General features: G+C 41.9%; 2 protein-coding genes across 3 annotated transcripts; one reads left to right on the top strand and one right to left on the bottom strand.

The window, feature by feature from the left end:
* Nucleotides 1-1678: 1678 nt before the first annotated feature.
* atp10b (ATPase phospholipid transporting 10B) lies at nt 1679-16291 on the top strand. Of its 2 annotated transcripts, none has more exons than XM_029513108.1 (21): nt 1679-2207; nt 4606-4810; nt 5092-5177; nt 5482-5588; nt 5989-6120; nt 6333-6460; nt 6702-6954; nt 7276-7475; nt 8468-8620; nt 9301-9832; nt 9976-10076; nt 10162-10288; nt 10386-10570; nt 12570-12837; nt 13109-13185; nt 13279-13404; nt 13501-13701; nt 13794-13874; nt 13994-14098; nt 14339-14526; nt 15030-16291. In XM_029513108.1, exons 1-21 carry the CDS (start codon nt 1798-1800, stop codon nt 15271-15273), a joined length of 3909 nt encoding a protein of 1302 aa, XP_029368968.1. In that variant the 5' UTR covers nt 1679-1797; the 3' UTR covers nt 15274-16291. The 2 variants fall into 2 exon arrangements, with proteins under 2 accessions (XP_029368968.1, XP_029368969.1); XM_029513109.1 differs by having other exon boundaries at nt 2141-2266.
* Nucleotides 16292-19143: 2852 nt separating this feature from the next.
* On the bottom strand, nt 19144-21561 carry fbxl3l (F-box and leucine-rich repeat protein 3, like). Its single transcript, XM_029512908.1, has 4 exons — nt 21202-21561; nt 20799-20921; nt 20330-20501; nt 19144-19787 (listed from the first exon to the last, which is right to left on the bottom strand). The coding sequence occupies exons 1-4, from the start codon at nt 21559-21561 to the stop codon at nt 19144-19146; spliced, it is 1299 nt and encodes a 432-aa protein (XP_029368768.1).
* Nucleotides 21562-24731: the final 3170 nt, after the last annotated feature.

Genomic DNA, 24731 nt, shown 5'->3' with positions numbered 1-24731 from the left:
TGTGTGTCTGTCTATGTGAGAATGCTTTTGGAAGTAAAACCAAAGAACGCAAAGTGCAAAAACTACCAAAAAATGCCAAGTGGTGTAAAAACTGATGTAATGCAACATGTAAGTTTGTTCCAGGTCCTTCCATGCATCAGTAAAAAGCAAACCTACATTACTGTTCCCCCTTGGTATAACACGTGTATTATATCACTATAGTAGACAGATGGTTTGTGCTAAATTGGTTCTCTCTCTTTTCCTCTTTTCAAAAAGGGCATTAGTGTTGACATGCTAGTGGGGGGGTGGGTTGGGGAAGCAGGGGGTGGGGGGCAGATGCTTTCTACTTTGTAGTGTTTCCATGTCACTGGAGTAAGTAGGAATGCACAGATCTGTGCTCTGTGGATTGGGGTGTGTGTGTTTTATTTTCCAAGAGAATCTTTTGTATGTGTGTCTGTGTGTGCCGTGTGGACTCACAGCTGCGCCACTGTGCAGTCAGCGTGCCAGCCAAGCCAAGGCCAGCCAGAGCTGACTGTGATGGGTGAGAGGGTGAGTCTGGCGCACTCGCATCACGCTGCTCCCCTGCTAAACACGTATCTGATGGAAAAACAAGCTGAGCTGCCAGGAGAGATGAACCTGCCTGTGTCAGCTGTTCAAGGACAAAACAGGAAATCACTGACATTCTTGACTGTTCATAAAACCCGTCCAAGTTCTAAAATGGCTTTCTAAAAAAAAACACCATTTGAAAAGAACTTGACAATGATATTACTATGCTGTGGAACATGTACTTCCATTACTATGGCTTTAAAATTTCAGAAATTTAAAGCGCAATTAATGTCTGGCCTCGTCCAAATGTGTCTTGTTTGAACAGGTTCGGCAGCGTGCTCTGGAAAAGACAACATATGTCAACATGAGGAAATGAAAGGCATCCTACATGCATGCCATCTGTGCAAGAAGCTGCTTTAGTGTAGTTTATCATACAGAAGAATCTCACACACATACATGTTAACAGATTCACCTATCTCTTCTGAACAATCAATATCATCTGTTTTTTAGCCTTTATCACTGAATGGGTGTTGAAGTGTCTATTACAGTGTCACTTGGTAAGAATTTTTCCCAGCTCAGCTTCCAAGCTTCTGTAGAAAACCTTTATAAAGAGGGGCCATCGATGAAGAATGCTGCGTCTTCATTCTTCTTCCGCTGTGTTAACACTGTGGTCCCTACAATCATCTGCACATTCATATATGAGGTGTATAAGTCCTCTCTGCAGACTCCTTATACATGTTTTTGCCTCAAGCAGAATGGCGCCCCGCTTGGTGTTATGTTGTCAGTTTACATCTCTTTATGACCCACTGCACCAATTTTATGCTCTGCACATATTAAATTGTCATTCAAAAACTGTCTTGTTTAACAGTGTGTTGTAAGTATTCCTTTTTAAAGACCCATCTCTATATGAAGCATTAATGGCAGCACAGATTTAAAAAAGTTGAAAATGTGTCAGTGGAATCAAAATGTGCTGAATACCTGGAGCACTCACAGCTAAATTGCTGACTGTAATCAGCAGCCATATTTCCTGTCTCATCAGCTCCAGTGAAAGGAATGCAAACACACCAGTCAATTGAAGGGGCGGACTCAGAGTAGGGCTGTGTGTGCTGTCAGTTGGTTTAACCTGGAATTAGGCCTCACAATCTCACAGAGGCTCACTGAAGCAGAGGATGGGCCTGAAGAGAGTGTCTTTAACCTTGGGGCTGTGAGTATCGAGAGGATGGGACGGGAAAACTGTTGAGAAACCAAAACTAGAAAACAGACTGAGCAGCCATGACGTGGAGGAGTCCACTGGCCATTCTAAGAGATGCTGTGAGAGGTCAAAGGGCAAGGGAGAAGGATCTTCGCAACTTAGTGTCCAACCTGCCTTATGAGGGGCTGGATAAGGTGAAGCAGCCTAATCGCTACTTCCCTGGAAATGCAATCAAGACAACCAAATACACCCTCCTCCTCTTCATCCCCATGAGCCTCTACGAGCAGTTTCATCGTCTGGCCAACATCTACTTTGTGGGCCTGGCTATCCTGAACTTTGTCCCTGTGGTCAGTGCTTTCCAACCTGAGGTGGCTCTGATCCCCATCTGTGTGATCCTCTCACTGACAGCTCTGAAGGATGGCTGGGAGGACTTCAGGAGGTACCAGTCAGACAGGAAACTCAACAACACGCCATGCTTCATCTACAGCAGGTAACTGTCTCAGCGACAGCTCTGTCATGGATATAGCGTGCTGCCTTCTGCCTGATGTGGTAAGCGGAAACACTCCTGGTGCATTAATGGCACCTCCACGTCTGTGGTTTTGATTCTTATCATCCACCCAGTGTGTTTGCGTCTGTGTGAGTGTGGAGAGCACCACGATAGTGTGTGTGTTTTACCTCCTCTGTGTTTCCGCACCCCGTGGGAATTTTTGCCTTAGAAATAGAAAATGTGTGGGAGATCGTTCCTCTTTTGAAGCGCTGCACAACAATACCTCTTACCATCACACTGTGCACATGTGATGAAATTCTCATTTGTGTGTTGCATCGGCGATGACATTAAGGTTAGCAGTTATCTATTTTTGAATTACTGGTGAAAAATTAACAACGCACAAATGAAGATAAATAAAGTCATTTTCAACTGCTGGGATTGTGGAGTAGAGTGGGAGGAAGAGATTAAGGACTGGGGACACCTCTAGTGATGAATCCTTGTCATTAACCAGCAGCTGCTTGCTTTAACGTTACCAAAAACTTCCAGCAGGGATGTTGGGAAGTGCAGCCTCCACTAAAGGAACAGGCACAATGTTCGGTGAGGTTTGGGCCTGTTAGAGACGATAGTCATCACATAAACAGCAGATTAGCGGGCTCTGGTAGTCACTCATGGCTTTTTCACTGGGTGGTGGTGCCTGAGCTTTGTTTTAGGTTTGTTAAGATTAGAACAAAATTGATTTGGTGGGATTCCTTTGAAGTTAAAACATTTCATCAGAATTTCAAGAATAGCTACATTTCCGGCTTCAACACTCTTTCATACCTTTAACTCTGGCTTTATCAATATGACAGCACAAAGAAACCTAATAAGGAAATAAGGCTGTTAAATCTGCCACTCATACATGCAGCTCATAAAAAAAAAAAAATCTCACAGGAATGAAGTCAGATGAGGGATTTAACTTTCGCATTTGCAGATGCACGCCTTTATTTTCCTTCACCTATCCCCCACATGTTGTTTTCACAGAGGTGTGAAGTGTGTGCTTGAGTGTGTGTTATCTTCAGGGTCATCCTATCTATCTCCTTTCAATCTCCAAATTTTGGCAATCCACCTGAGCTCAAACGCACCGAGCATGAAACAGACCAGCTGTTCATCAAGCAGTGTGAACACCAAGTCGTTTTATTGTGCTGTTGAACATTTTGAGTTTGATTGCTTACTCCCAGCAGAACATTAAAACCAGTCTCCACACCTTACAAGCTGTTTTTTCTGGTGTTATTCAATCCTTCGAGCTAATTTCACCTACACCATGTGTGAATGGAACACACGTCACACATATCGCACATATCATCAAGTGTAACGTTATCTGAATAATTGTTTTGACGGCAAAATACTACATACTTTCAGATCTTATCACAAAGCCACTTCTAGAAGTCAACTGTCTTTTTATCAATTTAAAGATAAATGGTATTCAACTCAGATATGACTCCATGTGAGTTTTTGCATGAGCTTGATGACATGATCGTGATTTCTATCATATCTATCCACCAAGTTAGCTAAAAGACTGGACATTGGTTATGTAGCTCTGTATTTCTAGTTTCTGAGCAGATCCAAACAAATAAAGTTAATTGTCCTTCTTACAGATTTATGTACATTTTTTGGGGTCAGTGGTTGAGCTTTAAAGCAGCTGGTATGGCCAGGCTCGCTTTTTCAGTCTGTTTCCAATCTTTGTGCTGTTCTAATCTAACCATGCCTTGCATGTAGCTTCATGTTTACTGTTCTGATATGACTGATGTCTGTCTGAGTGTCTAACACAAATGTCAAAATACTCTTTTGTAACGCTTTCGGATTGTATTACTTTCAACGCTACAAGGCTCCCTGAAACTTCCCTGACAATGAAGAGAATATTTGTGCAATGCAGTATGTGTAGCCTAAACAGAAGACACTAAAAATACATGAACATCCCTCTCCCCGGATTTGTGTGGTTGGGGTGTGGTGTAAAGCAGCCACCACCCAATCAGGTCCTACATGCAGGGCGACATACCTTCAACTCTGTGTCACTGGGGACAGGAGCGCTTGCTGCACAGGTTCAAAGCAAAGAGCGTGTGACTTTTTTGGAACCCTGATATTTTGCATAATATGTCCACTTTTAAAAGGTTAAATGTTATCAGCTAAAACCAAATCCAAAAGCACTGATTTGTTTTGTTTGTTCTCTGATTTAAGCAAGTGTTTACACTCCTTTTCCACAGTCAATTTTTTTTTTTTTTTTTGACTACATAAACATGTCTAAAATATGCCCATTATACCAGTAGTTCAGTTTCCAAATGTGACAACAATCGGTTCAAAAACCACCCAGGGATTAGGAAAATACTGTCTGTAATAAGCTTTTCTCTGACATTTCTGATTTCAGGGAAGAGAAAGAGTTTATACAGAGGTGCTGGAGGGATATACGAGTAGGCGACTTTGTAAAGGTGGTTTGCAATGAGATCATCCCTGCAGACCTCCTCCTCCTGCACACGTCGGACCCCAAGGGTGTTTGTCACATCGAGACAGCAAACCTGGACGGAGAGACCAACCTGAAGCAGAGGAAGGCGGTCTCTGGCCTCTGCCTCTCGGTGAGAAGAATTTTCTACATCTTCTGCCTTCACAGTCCCTTTCCTCATTCTTTCTGTGCTGCCTCATCATCTTGTGCCTTACATTTAACAAATTTTCCCAGAACATCTGTGACGTGCCCTAAAATTACCACTGGGGAAGATCATTGTAATATGTCAAAGTCACTTGTGACAGACAGACCTGTCAGTTTACATACTTTAAATGAATATTTTTGAACCACAATGTTTTGTTGACCTGTTTCCAGTCATCCTGTAGTCACTGTATGCATCTTCATATTTCCCAGGATCCTGAATTTGACCCTGAAAGATTTAAAGGAGTCGTAGTGTGTGAGAAGCCCAAAAACAACCTGAATCATTTCAAGTGTTATGTGTGAGTACCAAATACACCGATCACATGGATTCCCCAAACAGTATGTTTGTGCCTTTCAGAGCAGCTGAGCAAAACTAATTCCGACCCACTCGCTGCACTCCCTGCTGCAACCAGAGGAATTATTGGGGCTGTAATAGACTGTAATCGATTTTCTCGGGTACCACAGGTCTTACAGATGGTCTACCCATACTGTCCAAGTATGGCTGTAAAGCAGGCAAATTGCTAATGTGCTGTATGTAAGAACTAATGAATATCTAACAAGATCTGAGGGCACAAAAGGGTTTCTCACTTTCTTCCGCTGCAGAGAGAAACCTGATAAGGAGAAGTTGGGCGCTGGAATAGAGAGTCTGCTGCTTCGAGGCTGCACAGTGAGAAACACGGACCATGCCGTTGGCTTTGTGGTGTATGCAGGTATATTGTCTGTCTTTCTAAATAGGTTCACTGCTATAACATTGAACTTGTAGTGACCCACCAAAGGGGTGGGTTGTAGTCTTTTGTCTATGGTGGGTTGTAGTGACCCACCAAAGAAATATTTGGTTCATTACAACTTAATTTAAAAGAAAATGCAATGATATGATATGTTTTTGCATTTACTAATTTACTCATTGGAAGTCATAAACTTTGTGCCTTGCGTGATGATCTGCTGCTGACCTGAAGGTTTTTACTTATAGGCTAATTCTATACAACCATGCTAATGGCCCTATGTGACACACAGAATGTAACTGAGGCATCAATGTCATCAACCACTAAATTTGCTGAAATATTAATTTTGTTGGATAGTGAATCAGCACTTTCTGATCCCATTTTTAAGGCCATGAAACCAAGTCCATGCTGAACAACAACGGGCCGAGGTACAAGCGCAGCAAACTGGAGCGGAAGCTGAACACTGACGTCTTCTTCTGTGTTATTCTCCTCCTTGCCATGTGTCTCATCGGAGCAGTTGGTCAGTGACAAATTACATAACGCAACCATAAAGCCTCAGAATCCGTCTGGTTCATCAGTCACAATTAAGAGGGGATGTTTAATTTCCGATTAAAAAAAAAGAAAGAAATTCAGTCCCCTTGGCCACGGGCCCAAAGACTTGTCAGGAGTAAAGGGAGGAAAGAGACAGGTGTGGTGTCTGTGTGATGAATCTCTGTTTCTTCACACATGCAGGTCACTTCTTATGGCTGCAGGCTCTGCCTGGCGTGCCCCCCTACCTTGTCCCCTACAGCACTGGTCAACAGGAAAGTCCCGCTCTGTCTGCTGTCTACATGTTCTTCACTATGATCATCCTGCTGCAGGTGGAGGAAACTGACTGTGTGTGAGAAGAGTTAGAAGCACTGTTCATGATAATAATATCATTAAATTACCCTTCACTCCTTAACCCCCCCCCCCCTCACTTTGCTCAGCCACCCTGTTCTGTTCTCTTCTTCTTAATCATATTCTTCAATCTATTCTCCTTCCTTCTCTTCCTGTCTTATTTTACATCACTTATATCCTCTCATTTTCGCCTCTCCTCCTTTCCTTTCCTCTCCTTACCAGGTCCTGATTCCTATCTCCCTGTACTTGTCCATTGAGTTGGTGAAGATTGGTCAGATCTTTTTCATCACGAATGATATCGACCTATATGATGAGGAGACAGACAGCCGCATACAGTGTAAGGCCCTGAATATTACAGAGGACCTGGGGCAGATAGAATATGTCTTCTCAGACAAGACTGGGACCCTCACGGAGAATAAGATGGTGTTTCGGCGATGCTCCATCATGGGCACTGAGTACCCACACAAAGAAAATGGTAAACCTTTATATTGAGTTTGTATAAAACTAAAATGAGCATCTGATCTATTCTCTCTGCTTTTCATTCAGCTTCACTTCACTTCATCACTTCAACTTCAGTTTGATTGATCATGATAGTTGATACTCATACTACCCAGAAGCACAACCCCAGAAGTCAGCAGATTATTGTGACTTCCTTTTGGCTTTATCTTGTGTTGTGGCCTGATTAGAGACATCCATTTTATGATACTTACTTACTAGTTATAATGTTTAACTATGCTACTTTTATTATGCATAGGATATTGTGGACATTCAATATGGTAGTGGGATTGTTTTGCAGCCATCCGCCTAGCTGTTGTTGACGAACCAGATTCAGAGGAGGAGGTCATCTTCAACCAGCAGCCAAGACCCGAACAGACTGGATGGTCCGTGCGTTCTGAGGACACCAGCCCCAAGTACATACAGCATCATCACAGCAGTCGAAGCAAGAGCACGTTCTGGAGCACTGCCAAAAGCAATGTGGCCTTCAGTAGCCCACTGGTGAGTTGATCATTCAGTCAGCAAGAAAAGGCAGATGCTTAATTTCGAGTAGTGTTTGGTAGTTTTGCTTGCACAGCGAGATTGAAATCAAATGTGGAGATACAGTCAAGATAAGTTGCTGTAGAATCACAGAATTAACTTGAGAACATTTCATTCGCTTGTGTCACAATTGTATAAGTAGACTGAACTCAGTTCTGTGCTGATTCTGGCTGTAGCCTCTCCAAGCTGTACATCACCCACACTGTGTTGATCCTCTTTCTTTCTTTCAAACTATCTTCCAGGTATTTGGTAACTAGTAACATTTGTATATTTATTCATTCATCTTCAACCACTTATCCGTTTCCAGGGGGGGTGCTGGAACTAATCCCAGCTCACAGTGGCCGAGGGCGGGCTACACCATGGACAGGTCGCCAGTCCATCGCAGGGCACATTGATATATACATTTTTAAAAATCTAGCTTTTAAGAGGCCTCACGCAGATCCAAGATCCAAGATCCAAATCACATCCTTCCTTGTGTCAAAAGGCCTCATCATCATGATCTCTGCTGCAGATGGCTGATCTCCTTTGTGTGATGAGCACATCCATTTTGGCTCAAAGTTGCCTCCTTGTCTGTAGCAGGACATACGGTCCTGCTGGGTGCCATTTGGCTCAGCTTACTGATTTCAAATAAACTCTAAACAAGCACTATAGATTCGCCAGTGCTGTCTAGTTATACAGTACAGTAGCTCAGGGGCTATTTTTGTCCACAGGGCAAAGGAGGAAAAGGCTGAGACAAAAAAAGGCTCTGAGACACCACAGTGCTCATCCTTACAGTCCTAACAGAGCTCTCTGCGCTGTGATCTTTCCTTGTACATGCACAAACAAAACTGAGCGAAAAGGCTAAACCCCAAAAGAGTTTTTCCTGTCCTATCACATCGAATTAGTGAAAGAAATAATCTGTTTTTCCACACAAACTTTTAATAAGCCAAACTGATTAACTTCTGCTCCAACAGGAAACTGAGGTGATTCCAGACAGGAAGCTGCTTCAGCAGATTAGCAGAGCCGAAGGCAGCAGCCAGCAGAATGATCCCTACCTGGACTTTTTTCTGGCTCTCGCCATTTGCAATACTGTGGTGGTTTCCACGGCAACAACTCAGCGACGGAGGGTGAGCGCTCTGTGTGCTGCAACTGTGGATTGGATGTAGAGATGAAAGGCACAGTCAGGGGAAAAAGGATGGATGAAGGATGTGTCGCCATGAAATTTCCCAGACACAAGCTTAAAACAGATGCAAACTTTGCATTCTTTTCATATACTTGTAATTTCTATAATTTGAGGAGGTCAGTGATGTGGCTTAACTGCTGAATTCAAATCTACATATAATTTTTTTCGATAGCCAACAGAACAGTGACATTTATATTCCTTATATAATGCTCAAATACTCTGTTTATTTTTGAAAGTTTTATTAAACTGGTTTAAGGTTTCTCCTCTTCACCAGTGGTCTGTACTAATTTTCTTTCACCTTGAAAGCCCCAGTTGTAAAAGTTCTCAGTCTTCAGTAAATTAGACCCATGGTAAAGGGTGATTTGCAGGGGCCATCAGGGTATCCCTTATTAATTTGAGCGCTGGCTGCTCCTGACTGTGCTGCTCTGTGCTGGGGCAGATGGGAAATCTGAATTTTATCTATTTATATCTATTTTTTTTGCGATAGAAGGTAAAGACAAAAAAAAGAAAGAAAGAGGATATGATTATGTTGTTTTGAGAGATTTGAGAGTGTGTGTGACAGTGTGTAGGAAAAATGTTTACTTTTCTTAAAATCATTAAGTGACATAAAAATTCCCGTTTCAGGGAGGCTGGTTGTCACAATCCTGTCAGACAAAGAACCCACTGGATGCCATGTCCAACTTGGTGAAAATGGCTCGCTCTTTTTGCCATATTTTCACCCCCCGACACTGCAACCCAAACCAAAACGGCACCGTCTCAGAGGACTCAGTTCCAAAAGGCAACCACTTTAAAATGGGGGTGACTGGAGACACCAGGGGGCTCCAACCACTTTCACACCATGCTCCATCCCAGTGCAACGAGGCTGCAACTACCCCAGATAATCTGAGCTATGAGGCAGAGAGTCCAGATGAGGCAGCCTTGGTATCCGCAGCCAAAGCATATGGCTTCACTCTGATGGCCCGCACCCCGGACAGTGTGACCGTGAGGCTCCCAACTGGGAATGACCTGGTGTTTGAGGTGCTGGACACCTTAGCCTTTGACTCCAACAGGAAGAGAATGTCTGTCTTGGTGCGACACCCAATCACCGGAGAGTATGTGCTGTACACTAAAGGTGCAGACTACGCCATCATGGAGCTACTTGGCACACCGTATGCAGGTGCGTGCAAGTGAGAGTAGCCCACATAGATGCACAATTATTCAATTATTTTTGACACAGGAGTCACAGAGCACAGATACATCCTGTGTCACTTTGTCCTTCATGATGAAAGTGAAATGCATCTTTTGTTATATCATCTCCAGGGCACTGCAGTGTGAGCCAGAAGAATGTGGCAGCTGATACTCAGTATCACCTAGACTGCTATGCTAAGGAGGGGCTACGGACACTTTGCTTTACTAAGAAGGTGCATAAACATAAATATTATCATTCATCAGTACCATTTTCTTGCACAGGAGCTTTGTTTAGCTCTTTATCTGCATGTGTTGCAGGTTGTGAGTGGCAACGTGTATGAAAGCTGGTTAGTGAACAGAAAAAGAGCTCTGGCTGCTATCAACAACAGAGAGGCGCTCATTATGGACACTGCTGTGCAGCTTGAGACAAATCTCTTCCTGCTAGGTAACATACATCAGCCCAACATACTTCATTCAGTGTAAACACACCAAGTAACCTCCTATAAGTTGATGGGCAACTTTTTATGTATGTCCTCCCACAGGGGCAACAGGCATCGAGGACCGTCTCCAGGAGAACGTCCCAGACACCATTGTGGCGCTGCGGGAGGCAGGGATCCAGGTGTGGGTGCTGACTGGTGACAAGCTGGAGACAGCTGTCAACATCGGCTATGCCTGCAGGCTCCTGGAAGAAGAAGACCTGGTGATTAACATGAGCTGCAAAAACAAGGTGAGGAGGCCGCTGTCAGCCTCACTGAAGGTTAGCTGCTTGACTCAGAGCATTTCTCTCAACCACTTGATGTGAAATGATTTCTAACAATTCAACCAAAGCTAGACTGTTATTTAAGTAAATAAAGCGCAAAATTAAGAGTGCCACACAGAATTTTAATTTATTGGTGATTTTTGTTGCCAGACCTTGAGTGCTTTATTCAGGGTGACATCAACTGATGATTGCTTTCATTACTGTTTAATATTCCAGTTAGTTTGTGTAACAATCAGAAAATACAGAAAGATTAGCATAGCCGTAAGTGATGCCTTGAAATAACTTTATTAATAAACATATTAAGTTTATGAAGACGTGGATGGAAAATAGTCAAATTTTAGTTTGGTTAGATAAATTGATCAATCAATTAAACATTTGAGATTTTTTCCAGGGGATTTAGTGCAGTGTTAATTTTATATTCTGAGGCCTTCCCATAAACCTGCCCAGGAGGATTGATTTGGTGGAAGTTTCAGAGTACTGGCGGATCATCCTCAGAGAGAAGCACAAGAGTTATACAGTAGCTGATGATAAATTTGTACCTAGTTTGTACAAATGGCTGAAGATAGGACCCAAAAAATAAATGGTAGAAACCTTGACAAGAAGAATGATCATGTCCATTTTAACAAGTTTGACACTGGCAAAATATCTCTGGCCAACTTAAATTACAGAAAAAGTGAAAGTAGTAAAGACCTGGAGCATTAGGAAGCAATAGGCAACACAAACTGACAGAACATTAGCCTGTCTGAACACATGAAGATGGGGAGGTTTTTGTATTTCACAGACTACAGAGTTTGTTTCCATGAGGGCAGCATTTTAAAGAAAAGTCAGGCATTTTCCAAGGACTAAGTTCAAGAGGGGTTAATTCAGAGCTTTTCTTCCCCCAGTTTCTTTCTTTCTTTTTTTTTTTTTTTTTTTACCACTTTTACACTTTAGGTAAAGGTCAGACTCACATTTCAATCTGAGAAAGATAAGGTGTCAAGTGTGGGGCCTGCTACTCTGAGGTCATTAAAGATGTGGTCACACAGGAATGAAGCCCTCATAACAATCTGACCGAGCCTAATCATCCTGGTCCTTAAATTGGACATTACCCATCGGCTCTAACGGATAGACAGGAAGATTTCTGGAACAAAGGCTGCAGTGCTACTCTCATACGGGACTAGTCATTGATGATGAATGTAGTGAGCTACCCTCAACACAATATCTAATGCTTCCATATCTAATTACCAGTCTAATATTCAACCCTCAGAGGAAATACCCCTTCTCTCATGATCCAGAGTGGAGGCATGTTGATAATGAACTGTTTTTGCCACTATAACTCGACAACCACCTGAGGGATGCACTCCCACAACCACCATCCTAGCACACCTAATGAAATTTTGCCAGCATTAGATACTTTAGAGGAATTTAAAAAAAAAGGGTGTGACCCAATTTTTTTTCATCATGTTATTTTCCTTTTGGCTGAGAGGCAGGAGTTATTTTCAGTCAACAGTGATGAGACTGATGGGAGCAGAGCCTAGTAACTGCTTACAGTCAGTCATCATCCAACATGACTCATCTCTAATGTCTTTTAAGACGGCAGAGGAATTATCCTTTAATGTTATTTATATTCACTGTTGATCTGCTAATTTGTATTTTAAGACATTTGAATTCAAAGCTGTGACCTACATGTCACTGTGTTTTGTTAGATAACTGCTGAGTAGTCTGTGTGAAATTTAACTAACCTTAACTGCAATGGAGTATTGTTTTCATGGTGATTTGATGAATATTTCATAAATTATTGGCCAATGGTCACTAACAATAACAATTACTCAGGTTAGTGTCACAAAAGACCAAAAAAATCATCTTCACATTAGAGAAGATGGACTCGGCATGAATTGATCAATAGCTGATTGAAAGCAATTGTTTCCGCTCTACATTTCGAACCTCATAAACGCTTTCAGGGAACTAAACCAATGTTGTTTCACAGATCACATGCACATCCATCCTGGATTGTGCTCTGGAGGAAGTGGGGAGATACAGTGATGACCCTCGAAATGTGGATACAACCCCGGATATCTCTCTGGTGATTGATGGACGCACCCTGACCATGGCTCTGTCATCGGACCTGCAAAACCGCTTTGTGGACCTGGCAAAGCGCTGTCGCTCTGTGCTCTGCTGTAGAGTCACACCCCTGCAGAAGAGCTCAGTGGTGAAGGTGGTCCGGGAGAAACTAAAGGTCATTACCCTGGCTGTTGGTAAGAAACAGATGCTGAATATACAGTAAAAACTGTTTGAGCTTATTTAATAGTGGAGTTTATTTTATTTTACATGACTTAATTCTTAATTCTTCACCAAAAATGTTTTTTGTATCGTGTCAGTCTGTTTGTTATGTACTGACATGCTTAAAGACATTGTAATTGTTGGGTACAATAGATTTTTTCTGCCACATTTTTTCTACATAATTACTGTACAGACACTGTACAGAAAGTCAAGGTGTTTTAAGGCATATTCACTCTTTGGCTTTAGGTGATGGTGCAAACGATGTCAACATGATTCAAGCAGCTGATATTGGCATTGGGATATCTGGGCAGGAGGGCATGCAGGTCTGAACAGAGCCTTTGAATTTATTTATTTTTTTACTGCTAATATTGTCCAAGACATATCATTACATCATGACTCCTCTTTGCCATCTGCAGGCGGCCATGGCAAGTGATTTTGCCATAGCTCGCTTCCAACACCTGAAAAAACTTCTTCTAGTTCATGGACACTGGTGCCATACACGACTGGCCAACATGATCATTTACTTCTTCTATAAGAATGTGGTGAGTCTTGTAGCTACGTTAGTGCATCATCTGTTTGATTGAACATATTACCTGGATTTTACGTTCTAAACACATGCAGTTTGATTTGCTTTTCAGGCCTATGTGAATCTACTGTTCTGGTATCAGTTCATCTGCGGCTTCTCCGGCACTGCAATGATTGACTACTGGCTGATGATTTTCTTCAACCTCTTCTTCACCTCTGTACCTCCCATCATGTTTGGGATAATGGACAAAGACGCCTCTGCAGAAATTTTGCTGGGTGTTCCTGAACTGTACAGGACAGGGCAGGGTGCAGGGGTCAGTGACACTCCCAAACTAATTATGATGTATTTTCATGATGTCAGGGTCTTAATGTTTTGTATTTCACTCACCTGTGTGCATTATTTTAGGAATACAAGTCTTCAACTTTCTGGATTTCCATGCTCGATGCCTTCTACCAGAGTCTTGTGTGCTTCTTTATTCCATACTTGGTAAGATGAACATTTAAATTCTCCATCTTTGATTGCACATGAATAAATGATACATCTGTAACAGTGCATCTTCTCACTAGTTGTCAGCTGCCTATAATTTGACAAAATTTCTCCCTCAGACCTTTCAGGATTCAGACATTGATGTTTTCACCTTTGGAACACCTTTAAACACAATTTCTCTATTTACTATCCTGCTCCATCTGTCAATAGAGATCAAAAGTTGGGTGAGTGCTGAACTGATGGATGTCTAAACATAATCTAAGTATTTATCCAGTGAACAGAAACTCTTAACATTAAACAGTGTCAGTATTTGTATATCATATTGCACGGTTTTTGGATATTATCTGGGACTGCATAAAGTCAGTCACTTTGGTTTTAAAGTAAAGACAGAGAAATAATTTATTTCTGGCTGATGGCATTGTTATTGACTTATGTTATCGCTACTTATGGTATCTGTCCTGTAGATGGTGGTTCACTGGGTAATTATGCTGGGAAGTGTGGCGTTGTACTTCATTGTGACGCTGGCCTATAGCGCCATCTGCATAACCTGTAACCCCCCTTCCAACCCATACTGGATTCTCCAGAGCCAGATGGCTGATCCCATGTTTTACCTTACCTGCATCATCACCACTGTGGTGGCTCTGCTGCCCAGGTACGTTCAGCATTATCTCCCCTGTGTCTGTTGGACTCTCAGGTGTAATTTGGATGTATTTTTTATCACTTGTACAGAGTAGCTTCTCTAAACATACCTCTATTTGTAATTCTACTTTAGTCTTTTCACTACTACTTTACTGAGAGGACATTTAAGCAACAAAATATGACCTTATATTCCATTTACACATACCAATAACATTTTTAAAAGCAAGAAAAAAACGTGAAATAATTCGGATACTAACACATAACAGACAGTTTTCCATCTTTGATCAGTTGATGTACATCTTATTGCTTATATCTTATAAAGTGGTGGCCAAGGCTGATTTGTAATTAAATAATGTTAATTGTGAAGGTCAAGAATGACTGCACCACAGCTCCATCTTCCTCTCTCTTGCTGATGCGTCAGAAAGTGCTGATATTTAGAGGGAATGCTCTGATTTACATCAAAGGGCGCATATTTTTCACTGGCCTACTTTCTCACCACCACACTCACTCCCTCAGGTACATGTTTCACGTGCTGAGGAACTCTATTGCCCCCTCCCCACTCATGCAAGCCAGGCATCTCGACCGGCTGGACCCTACCTCAAGGGAACAGTGGATCAAGGAGTGGAGGAGCTTCAGGGGTGGAGGGCATGTCAAACGCTCCAAGCTGTCTATCCCACCATCTCCCACCCTTGAGACCCCTGGAGACATTTATTCCCTGTCTCCCACCACTTCTGATGTCATGGTGCTTGGCTCACACTGAATGTTATAGCAGAAAACTGTCAGAGACCTGTACACGTGTGAAACAAAGATTCGGTGGCCAGAAAAAACTCCAAGACAATTTTTTATTGAGGAAAGTACTCCAAAATGGCTCATAAGTGGGTACATCTGAGCCTAATGTCTCCTTCTCTTGAGGCGGGGGAGGCGGTCTTACATAAATGCAATCAAGGAGAAATAGTCGTCTCTGTCTTGTAATGAATCATCGATTAACGTGATGAGTTCATTTTGTGTTAAACTGCTTGACAAAAAGCACGTAGGCCCCCCTCCTCCTTACGTTCATCATAACAAGCTGCCATAGCTAACACATAAGCCTGTTACTTCCCTGATGGGTTTTCAGAGCACAGTGGTAACCCAATTAGTCATACCACCTACCCCTCCAAAAAGTGCCACTTTTCCAGAACAAAACGCTTAGCTGGTCTAATATATTCCTCTCACCTAGATACCATAACAGTCAAAGCATCCTGTCACTGAGACGCAAATGGTTCACAGACTTTGCATTTTATTTGCCTGTATTGAAAAAAATAATGTCTTTTTATACATTAGACCTGTGACTTGTATTTGCACGTATTTATGTGTTATTTAGAAATGGTTGCCGAAATACATTTGAAAACAATCACAAGTTATTTCCTATTCATATTTGTGTAGGTGTATCTAAGATGGCATCAAACTATCAAAAAGATGAATTTAGGAGAATATGAAGAAAAAGCCTTCTAAGCTACAAAGTCTGATTTTCATTGGTTTTTCACTGGAATGGAGTTTGCAAAAGCCCAATCCACTTGTAAAAAGGGCTGAGTTATCATTGGCATACTTCATTATACAGTAGCAGCCCTGCTTATATAACGCCACACTGCCTGCAGTTAGATCACTGCTGCTCTCTAGTGCTAAAAACAAAGAGCTGCAGAAAGGTCAAATGGGACAAAGTCAGAGAAACAGATGAGATCAGTCTTCATTAACCTGGAACAACAAGAATATACAAGAAATATATATATATATATATATATATATATATATATATATATATATATATATATATATATATATATATATATATATATATTACTGTGACGTATGAATTGTACTGTACACATAAATGTGCCTTGACTTGACTCTGAATATGAGCAGGCCAGTCCCTGCTGTACATACATAGAAACCTTGAAAATGTGTCTTAAACATCTTACACTTTATTTAAAGATTATAATGATAAAATACAGGACACTGGTACTGGATACTATGGGCCTGTTGTTGGTTGTCTAAAATAAATGTGTACAATATGCTAGAAAAAAAAAAAAATCAAGAAACACAAATCCCAAAGACAGAGTTTTCAAACACAATGAAGTCATTTGGTCTCAAATGTTTTTTGACTGTTATTTTGTATGTATTAAGTATTAAAGTTCATATGTAATCAAGCAATTCAATTACTTTGTCTATACATTTTTTAAGTTTTAACGTGTTATTGGCAAATACCAAAACCAAACAGAGACTCTCAACATGCAACATGCAGGAAAGGAAGGAACTATGATCACAACAAAACAAGGGAAATTGGAAAACCAAAAATTGGTGCGATTACACCAAAGATTTTATTGAGCTGTAGTATGACTTGAAACGACACACACAATGTGAGACTCACGTAAAAAGGTGTTGCTCTAAAGGAGGCTTCCCAGTCCATGGACATGTTCCTGACAAAGCGAGTCTGAGCTAACTGAGCTTTACCCCACTGTGCCATACTCCGTATCGCAAAGGTCAGAGGCCTGGTAACAAGCTCACATCAGAAACACTGGCATACTTTAGGCAAATTGTATGGCCCACATAGTACACAACTGTGCAAAGCATGCTGCAGACAACCTGAACATTGACGCTTACATTGACCCTGTTGTGAACAAAATCTCCCATCACTCTTCAGTGTCTGCACTGTGTACAGAGGAATTGAAAGCAGTTTTCGCGTCTGTGGAGGAAAATTATTATGCTGTATGTAGACATGTACCCACAAGATGGTTAAGTCTGTGGCCTGCTGTCCAGAGGCTACATGACAGGTGGGCATCTATCAAGACCTGCTTCCTGTCAGTGGGAGAGAATCAGTGCCCAAAAGCACTGTGGCAGCTGCTCAAAATGGATCAGGATGGTGAGCGGCAATCCACTGAGCTACAGGCCTAATTGGTCTTCCTTAATAACGCACTGAAGATCTTCCTTGATGTTGTGCTGTTGCTGGAAAGACAGGATGGACTGTCTAGTGGACTGCTCACTCTCAAGACAAAGCTCCAACAACGAGAAATTGATTCCTTCTTTGGAATGGAGACAAGTGCTACCCTCCAACAGTTTCCTGACCAAAAGGCAGCAAGTCTCAAACATGATTTTTCCAACTTCTACAAAGCTGCACTGGACTACTTGGAAAAATGGTACGAATTCATTGAAAACAACTAGCAGAAGAATGTTGCATGCTTAGCACCGAGGAAAAGGTTCAAATTCTCCCAGCTCGGTGATGCTGTGGAGGCCCTGCAGATGGGGGGGAGGGGGGGGACTGGACATGGATGAACTGTACTGTGCGACTCTGCCATGCCAGCTGGAAATTGTGGAGAGAAGTGTGCTGTGGAGAAGTTGTCAACATTGCTTAAAGGAACAAATTACGTTTTTAATGTCTAATTCTGTAATTGCGTGATCGTGGATTTTAGATGGCCCTATTTACAGAAAGCCAGGGAAGACCGAGCTTGACATGAGCTTCACAGTGTGCAAGGTTTGCAAAATGAGGATGAAGAACCCATGTTTAACTGCACTTGTTTTTTTTTTATAAAGAGACACTTTTATTTTTGTTACTTATATATGATGTTGCTTTTACTCACAGTCAGTAACTGAAAACGAAATTAGTAGATTAGTAGAACATTTTTTCCACAGATACAAACATGAATAGACAAAAATATTCAGCATCCATTGTGTCTGAGACAAAAGTGTGGCTTGTGTTCTCACTCAACTGAAAATTCCTGATTTCTGTCTTTCATTTCTGGTAACGTTCTACCAAAACCTGTATCCATCAAGCCCGTCTGCTTCGTACACAGTATACTGAAAAATGGAGGAAATCACAAACTGATAGAAGAGATGAGAGAGAATTGAGACTTCAATGATTTAGCACAAAATAAGCCCTGGAATGAATTGTTGCTCAAGATAAACTAGGATGTGTGACACTTTAACACAAGCAACCAGCAGATGGCAGATTTACATCCTCTGCAAGCGATTCATTCATTCATTCATTCATCTTATACCTCTTATCTGTTTCTGGGTCTCAGGGAATGCTGGAGCGAATCCCAGCTCACATTAGGTGAGGTCAGGTACACACTGGACAGGTTGTGCCAACACACAGACAGACAGAGACAAACAACCATTCACATTCACACACATACACATACATAGAGACAATTGAGACTCACCAATCGGCCTAAACATACATGTCTTTGGGAGGAAACCCACTGAAGCACAGGGAGGCCCCAGGCCCCAGGAAACAAACCCCCGACCTTTTTTTTGTGAGGCAATGGTGCTGCTGCCCACTCTGCATTGAGTGAATGCGAATGCAGATCCTCCCACAAAAACAGGAAGAACCTGCCACATCCACAATTTCATAACATCTATTCACACAAAGAAAGCTGACTAGACAGCTAGGCAGGAATCTAGAAATGACCATGTGACCAGTGAACAAAGAATGTCATTAGACTTATGTCAAATTGACTGCAGGTAAAAATACAGAGTGACACAGATCCTCTCATAAGCCAACAACACAGACAACTGAGATTCTGTCTCTCCTTGTTGAGGAGAGACAATACAGTCTAACATCAGCTTTAAATGATTTCTGTGGAGCTTTTACTGGTGTCTACCAGGTGGGCATCATATCAGGGAACCAAATGCGGCCCAGGTGCTTGGACACTTCACTGTGGATCTGCTCCATGTTGTAGCTGCTGTCTGGGATCAGCACCTCCTCCATGATTGACAGCTGAGTCAGCCTGCCGCCACACATCTTTACAAACTCCACAAAGCCACTGCAGGTCACCTCACATTCGCCTAGCCCGATGGCCGTCAAGCTTTTGCAGCGTTCAGCAATACGGATGAGCTCTTCATCCAGGGGCTCCAGGCCATTGGCACAAACCACTAGCTCCACCAGTCGAGGGCAGTTCAGTCCAATGCGCCCCAGCATATCTTTACTAACTGCTCGACCAAAGTACAGGTGGGTGACAGGAGTCTCCTCACAGAAGAAGGGTTCAAACTCCTCCTCATAAAGGAAGAAGTACATGACAATGTTGACCTTGGGTGAGTGTCGCACCAAAGCCTCCCAGCTGCTCCTCTTGATGGTATGAAAGTGTGTCTGGCCAGGGTTTTCACTCACCACATCAATGCGCAGGTGCTCCAAGTGGACATGCTTTTCAGAGGAGAGGGCAAGCAGGAGCTCGTCACTCAGGAGATGGTAGTTCAAGGCCAGCTCTCTGAGACCGTGGCACTGGTCTGCCACACACAGGATACCTGTGGATGGAAAAGGAACAGAGGTCTGAAAAGGAACAGATACCCTAAAAAAGCAAATAATCAGAGAAAGTAGCATTGCTTTAAGCAACAGTGACTTAAGTCAGTCTACTAGCCCATCACTTAAATCCAGATTTAATTATCTTGCAAATATTGGATAAATTGCCATATTTTTTTTTTTTTTTTAATGATCATGGTCCCAGGAGATTGACTCCTACTGACTTCTCTACTAGTGTCATTGTGGATAATGTTTTTATATGTTTCCTGGCAACAGTTTTACAGCTCGGACATATTACTCAGGAAAAGAATTGCATCTCTCCTTTTCACATCAATTTTACATTGATTTAATGTCAATTACATCCGCCTCAGATGTGTTTTCTGTTGTGTTTGGATTAGAAAATCATAGAAATGTATTCTGAGATGTTAAACATTGCAAACATTATACCCACCGAATATCAGCACCTTGGCATAGTGGTAGGTGCAGTGGTGTTTATGTGTAAATTCATAAATTATAAACAAATAATCTCTTTAAAAAGTATATTGACCTGCTGGAGAGACATGGGGACAGCTGCTCATCTTCAGTAACTTAAGGGTGTCGCTGTTGTTGGCAACCAGCACTTTCAGGGAAGGGTCATCCACCGGTGTGTCTTCAATCTTGATAGAGGACAAGGACTTGGAGTTGACGAACACCACTGTCAGTGCAGACACGAAGTGGGCCTGAGGAGGAACAAACCATGTTGAACCAGGATTTCTATCTGAAACACTTTTTCATTATCACCAGACAGTTCAGTGGATTTTTTTTTTTTTTTTTCAGAAAGAAGAAGAGGATGTTAAAGATGTATGAATAAATGTATTATTGCTAAAGTCATTATCAACTAGGAGGAGAGGTAAATACATTCCCCAATTTAATGTGCAACTCCCATACCAGATGTGACCTACCCAGGTCTTTATGTAAAGCAAATAGGGCAGAAAGAAAAATGTTTAGATGTGCATGTCTCAGAGGCTGTCTCTTACCTGAGACACATCCATGAAGCTCGGTCGTGCTGTAGAAATCAGCCCAAGAGTCTTAATGGTACAGTTCACCAGCTGGGAAAGTATATCACAGGCTGCCTCTGCAGAGTCTATGCAACTGTCCACCTGATTTACCAGCAGTGATTCACAGTGAAGGCAGAAAAAATAAAGACACATTTATTGAGGAATGGAAAGATGGAGGTGTAAGAACAATATCAGCCTGGATGTCTTAAGCCGAGAAATGCAAATATATCTGATGGGTCATGATTGACACTACAGCACATGGGGTGGATTAAAGAGGGCACACATTCCTCTCAGACAACTGTGTTGTGAAAATGGAGGAGGAAAAGAGGTCAGAGCTGGTGAAATAGGAGATGAAATTGGCAACAGCAGGGTAGTTGTTCACCTTGAAGCTAACATACTGCAGGTGCTGGGCGTGCTTCTTGATGATCTGCTGAATGAGGTCAGGGTGAGTGGAACGCAGATAAGATGTGGCTGGTTGGTTGAGCTCAAACTCAAACTTCCGCCATAAGTCTGGAGTGTGAAAAACATCATTCCAGCGTCGGCAGACAGATGAGGCCCTGGCCCGATCTATGAGGGATAGGTGCTGGAAGATCTGTAGGATCACATAGTGGGGCAAGTTACCCCAGTCCTCTGCAGGAGACGAGGCAAAGCTTGATGGCCCCTGTTTCTGTCTTTTAGCCTTCTCCTCATGGTAAGGGAAAACCTGGCCCTTTGGTTTGAGACCTGTTCTTCCTCGTTTCATCCTGAAACATATAATCACTGTGTACAGTCACTCACAAAATTTCTAAACTATTGCAACTATTGCAACTGTTGTACTGTTATGTTATGGGGTGCAACTTGCAAATAATTTCCAAACAATCTCTCTAGTACAGCTCATGAGTTCTCACACTCACGTGGCGTCTATATTACACTGTGGCGCTTTACTGTAACAATGCGCTATGTTAAACTTGATAGTATCATTCTTATCCTTAAATAGAAAATACATCATGTAGATTGAAATGCAGTTAAAAATTATAAATATTTAATATAATGACAAAACCGTGAACAGCATTGTGCTGTAAATTGACAAGCATACAGTAAAGTATAATATTTCCAGTCACAGATTGTAATTTTAAGGAACTGTAAAATCTGTACAGTATAAGCATTGCAGTGCCAAATTCTGTATAGCTAAATGAACCTACATTGCAATTTATCCTATATTGTTCACAGCTATATTAAAGCTGTGAACTGGTGGTGTTCTAAACACAGTGTCATTTTATGCATTTTCCTTTCTCACTTACCAAGCCTTAGTACAGTCTGCTTATATTGGTCCAGTGGGGAAAAAAATGTGATTTGAGGTTGATGTTCTCAAAACATTATAGCTCTCTGTTGTTTAACTTTATTTCTTATATTAAATTATTTCTATTATTCCCAAACATCTACTATGTATTACATACAATCATATTCTGAGCATGTGTCTCCCTTTTCACCAAAGACTGAATTAATGTAGAAAAACCACCTATGGCGTCCAGAGAAATCTGGACGTTTGGCATAATAAAGACACAACTAACGACAACTAACTACAACACCCTGTAAACATAAGTACATGTATCAGATTATATGTATTTTTGCCTCTCTCTGTCTCCTTTCCTACCTGCTCTGTAACTACACAGCCACTTTCTCTTGGCTGGTCCCCTCATTTTTGCGTCACTCATTTTCTCATGGCTGCCACTTTCCATATATGGTAGACGCCTTCTCGTTCTTCCCGACGCTGCCTTCAAATACTCCGCTAATAAAGCAGTCAGCCCTCTCTGTGTATGAAGGCAACATAAATCCGCTAATCGCTGCGGCATCGTTGTTGCCTGGCAGGAAAACGTGTAACTTCCTTTTGGAGATCACTGCAGGCAGCTTTGGCTGTGAAGTGACTTTACCACCTGTGAAGGTGACGTGATGAGCTGCGTGTGTTTGGCACAGCAGAGAGAGGACTGTCTGTCACTGTTCTGGGTTTTTGTTTTTCTGTTGTTGTTGCTTTGACCTATATTATTTTCTTGTATTGATATTTTTTTCTATTTGATCGTTTTTCTTGCCTCTGGTTTTATTTTTCGTTTTATCTGTATTTAGATTTCTCTGTAGGGTCACCTTATAAGATGGGAGACTGGGTTTGAGCACTGTGGGTCTGCTGTGCGTGTGTATGTTTTGGTGGTCACACGCTGGGAGCACATGGTGTAACAGTTTCCTCTGCCGACAGTCTGTTTAATTTTCTACCCCCTTTTTTAAATTACGGGGAAAACTTAAATCCCCACACCTCCTCAAAAAAGCGCAGAATCAACATTCCTGGTAGAACAACTGCGTGTTGGTGAATTCAGAATTCGTATTAATAGTGATGTGCAAACTGACTTTTAATGGTCCAATACATGCTGTATACTTGAACTTGAACCCGCGTCTCTAAATCTTTAATACCTATCTTTTTTTTTTTATCAATGCCTTAAACTAGTTTTGGGTGGATCCAGGTTAGAACCAGAAGCTTTTATGATCATTGTATGATGCCACAACGAAATTAGTGAAGCCACTCGGTTGATGCATGTACACATAACGACACAAGGCTTGCAAATTTAAAATTGGCTACCTAAAAAGAAAAGAAAAGAAAAGATGTGTTCCAACGCCACCTCCCCCTCCTTTGGATCAGGTCACATAACTATCTGAGCAAATATCAGTGTTACTTACCTGAAGCACTGAAAATGTCTCTCCCCTGGGTTCAGCTGTTCCGGTGGAGGAGCCATGGCTGGAGGTGACAGCAGGAGCAGCTCCCACAATAAGCTCTCCTCTCGGCTTTAACGACAGCTTGGCAGGCGCTGCCGAGTTGGCGGCACACGTGAGAGCAGGAAAACATGGACCTGCATATCCAGCCACGAAGGATGGAGCCCACTGAAACACCCCGATTAAACAAGACTCCCCCTTATGAAAGTGCTTCTCCTTTATTTTGACTCACTCTACCCAGCGTGGCTGTTTGGTTGCTTGTTTGCTTGTACTTATGCCAATGTGTTGTGTGTTGACCCACGAGCGGAGCATCAGATACAACGTGCTCACACTTTGAAAGTAGGCCAGTGTGTCACAGCGTGCGTGTGTGAGAGATCTTGTTACAAGTGTGTTACAGGAGAACACTGGGCTTAAAACACAGTGTTAATAGGCTGTACTGCCTGTGCCTCGGGACATCAGTGGACGTGACAAATTTACATTTTCCATTTAAAAATAAATGTAGTAAATGATTGGTGACAATGTGTTTGGATGCTGGATAATATGTTGAATTGTAAAGCAGCGATTTGCCTGTTACATGAATAACAACAACTACCTCAGAGGCAGACAAACGTAAGGATAAACACAATGTGGATGTCCGAAATCAGCTCAGAGAATACAGTTGTATCCTCGGCTGCCACTGGAAAATTTACACTTTTTGTGTTAGGAAGGGAACCTGGGAAGACCTTATAATGCAACATCACACGGAACCTAAAAATATATAACAATCAGAAAGAAAAATTTGCATAAAATTTGTTTTTGTTTTTCAGATGCCATCCACATTTAAATGCATTTTGAGTGTGTGACTTGCTTTGGATCTGCAGGGGCTAACTGGTTTGATGCTAATAGCATCTGGCAGTACTAGGTTGTTTTTTTTTTTTTCTTGCATCTGCAGATTTAACTTTAATTCTGTCTATGTAGGGTACTAATTTCACCAAGATTTTTGAATCATCAAATATATATTTTTTAATTCCAAGACACATGAAAACATGCGTTGATAATCTTTGGCTAATCCCACCAAATGGAATTATGAAAATCTAATAATCGCGTTAGTACTTTCACTTTGTCCCCGGGAGAGTGACTTGCAGGACAGGTTGTATGCAGCGAGGTAGCCTGTCAGACCTGTCTGAGGGCGAAGGA

The sequence above is a fragment of the Echeneis naucrates genome, chromosome 10 (genome assembly GCF_900963305.1).
Source record: "Echeneis naucrates chromosome 10, fEcheNa1.1, whole genome shotgun sequence".
Lineage (NCBI taxonomy): Eukaryota > Metazoa > Chordata > Actinopteri > Carangiformes > Echeneidae > Echeneis > Echeneis naucrates.
This window is presented reverse-complemented; position numbering and strand designations above follow the sequence as displayed.

What these genes read in the sequence shown, in the direction of transcription:
- atp10b (XM_029513108.1), top strand. Translation starts at nt 1,798, where the DNA reads ATGACGTGGAGGAGTCCACTGGCCATTCTAAGAGATGCTGTGAGAGGT. An exon ending in GTACCCACACAAAGAAAATG is followed by an intron (nt 6,955 to 7,275) that starts GTAAACCTTTAT and finishes ATTGTTTTGCAG; the next exon opens with CCATCCGCCTAGCTGTTGTT. An exon ending in ACATGAGCTGCAAAAACAAG is followed by an intron (nt 10,571 to 12,569) that starts GTGAGGAGGCCG and finishes GTTGTTTCACAG; the next exon opens with ATCACATGCACATCCATCCT.
- fbxl3l (XM_029512908.1), bottom strand. Translation starts at nt 21,561, where the DNA reads ATGAAACGAGGAAGAACAGGTCTCAAACCAAAGGGCCAGGTTTTCCCT. An exon ending in GCTTCATGGATGTGTCTCAG is followed by an intron (nt 20,502 to 20,798) that starts GTAAGAGACAGC and finishes GTTCCTCCTCAG; the next exon opens with GCCCACTTCGTGTCTGCACT. An exon ending in TCCCCATGTCTCTCCAGCAG is followed by an intron (nt 19,788 to 20,329) that starts GTCAATATACTT and finishes TTCCATCCACAG; the next exon opens with GTATCCTGTGTGTGGCAGAC.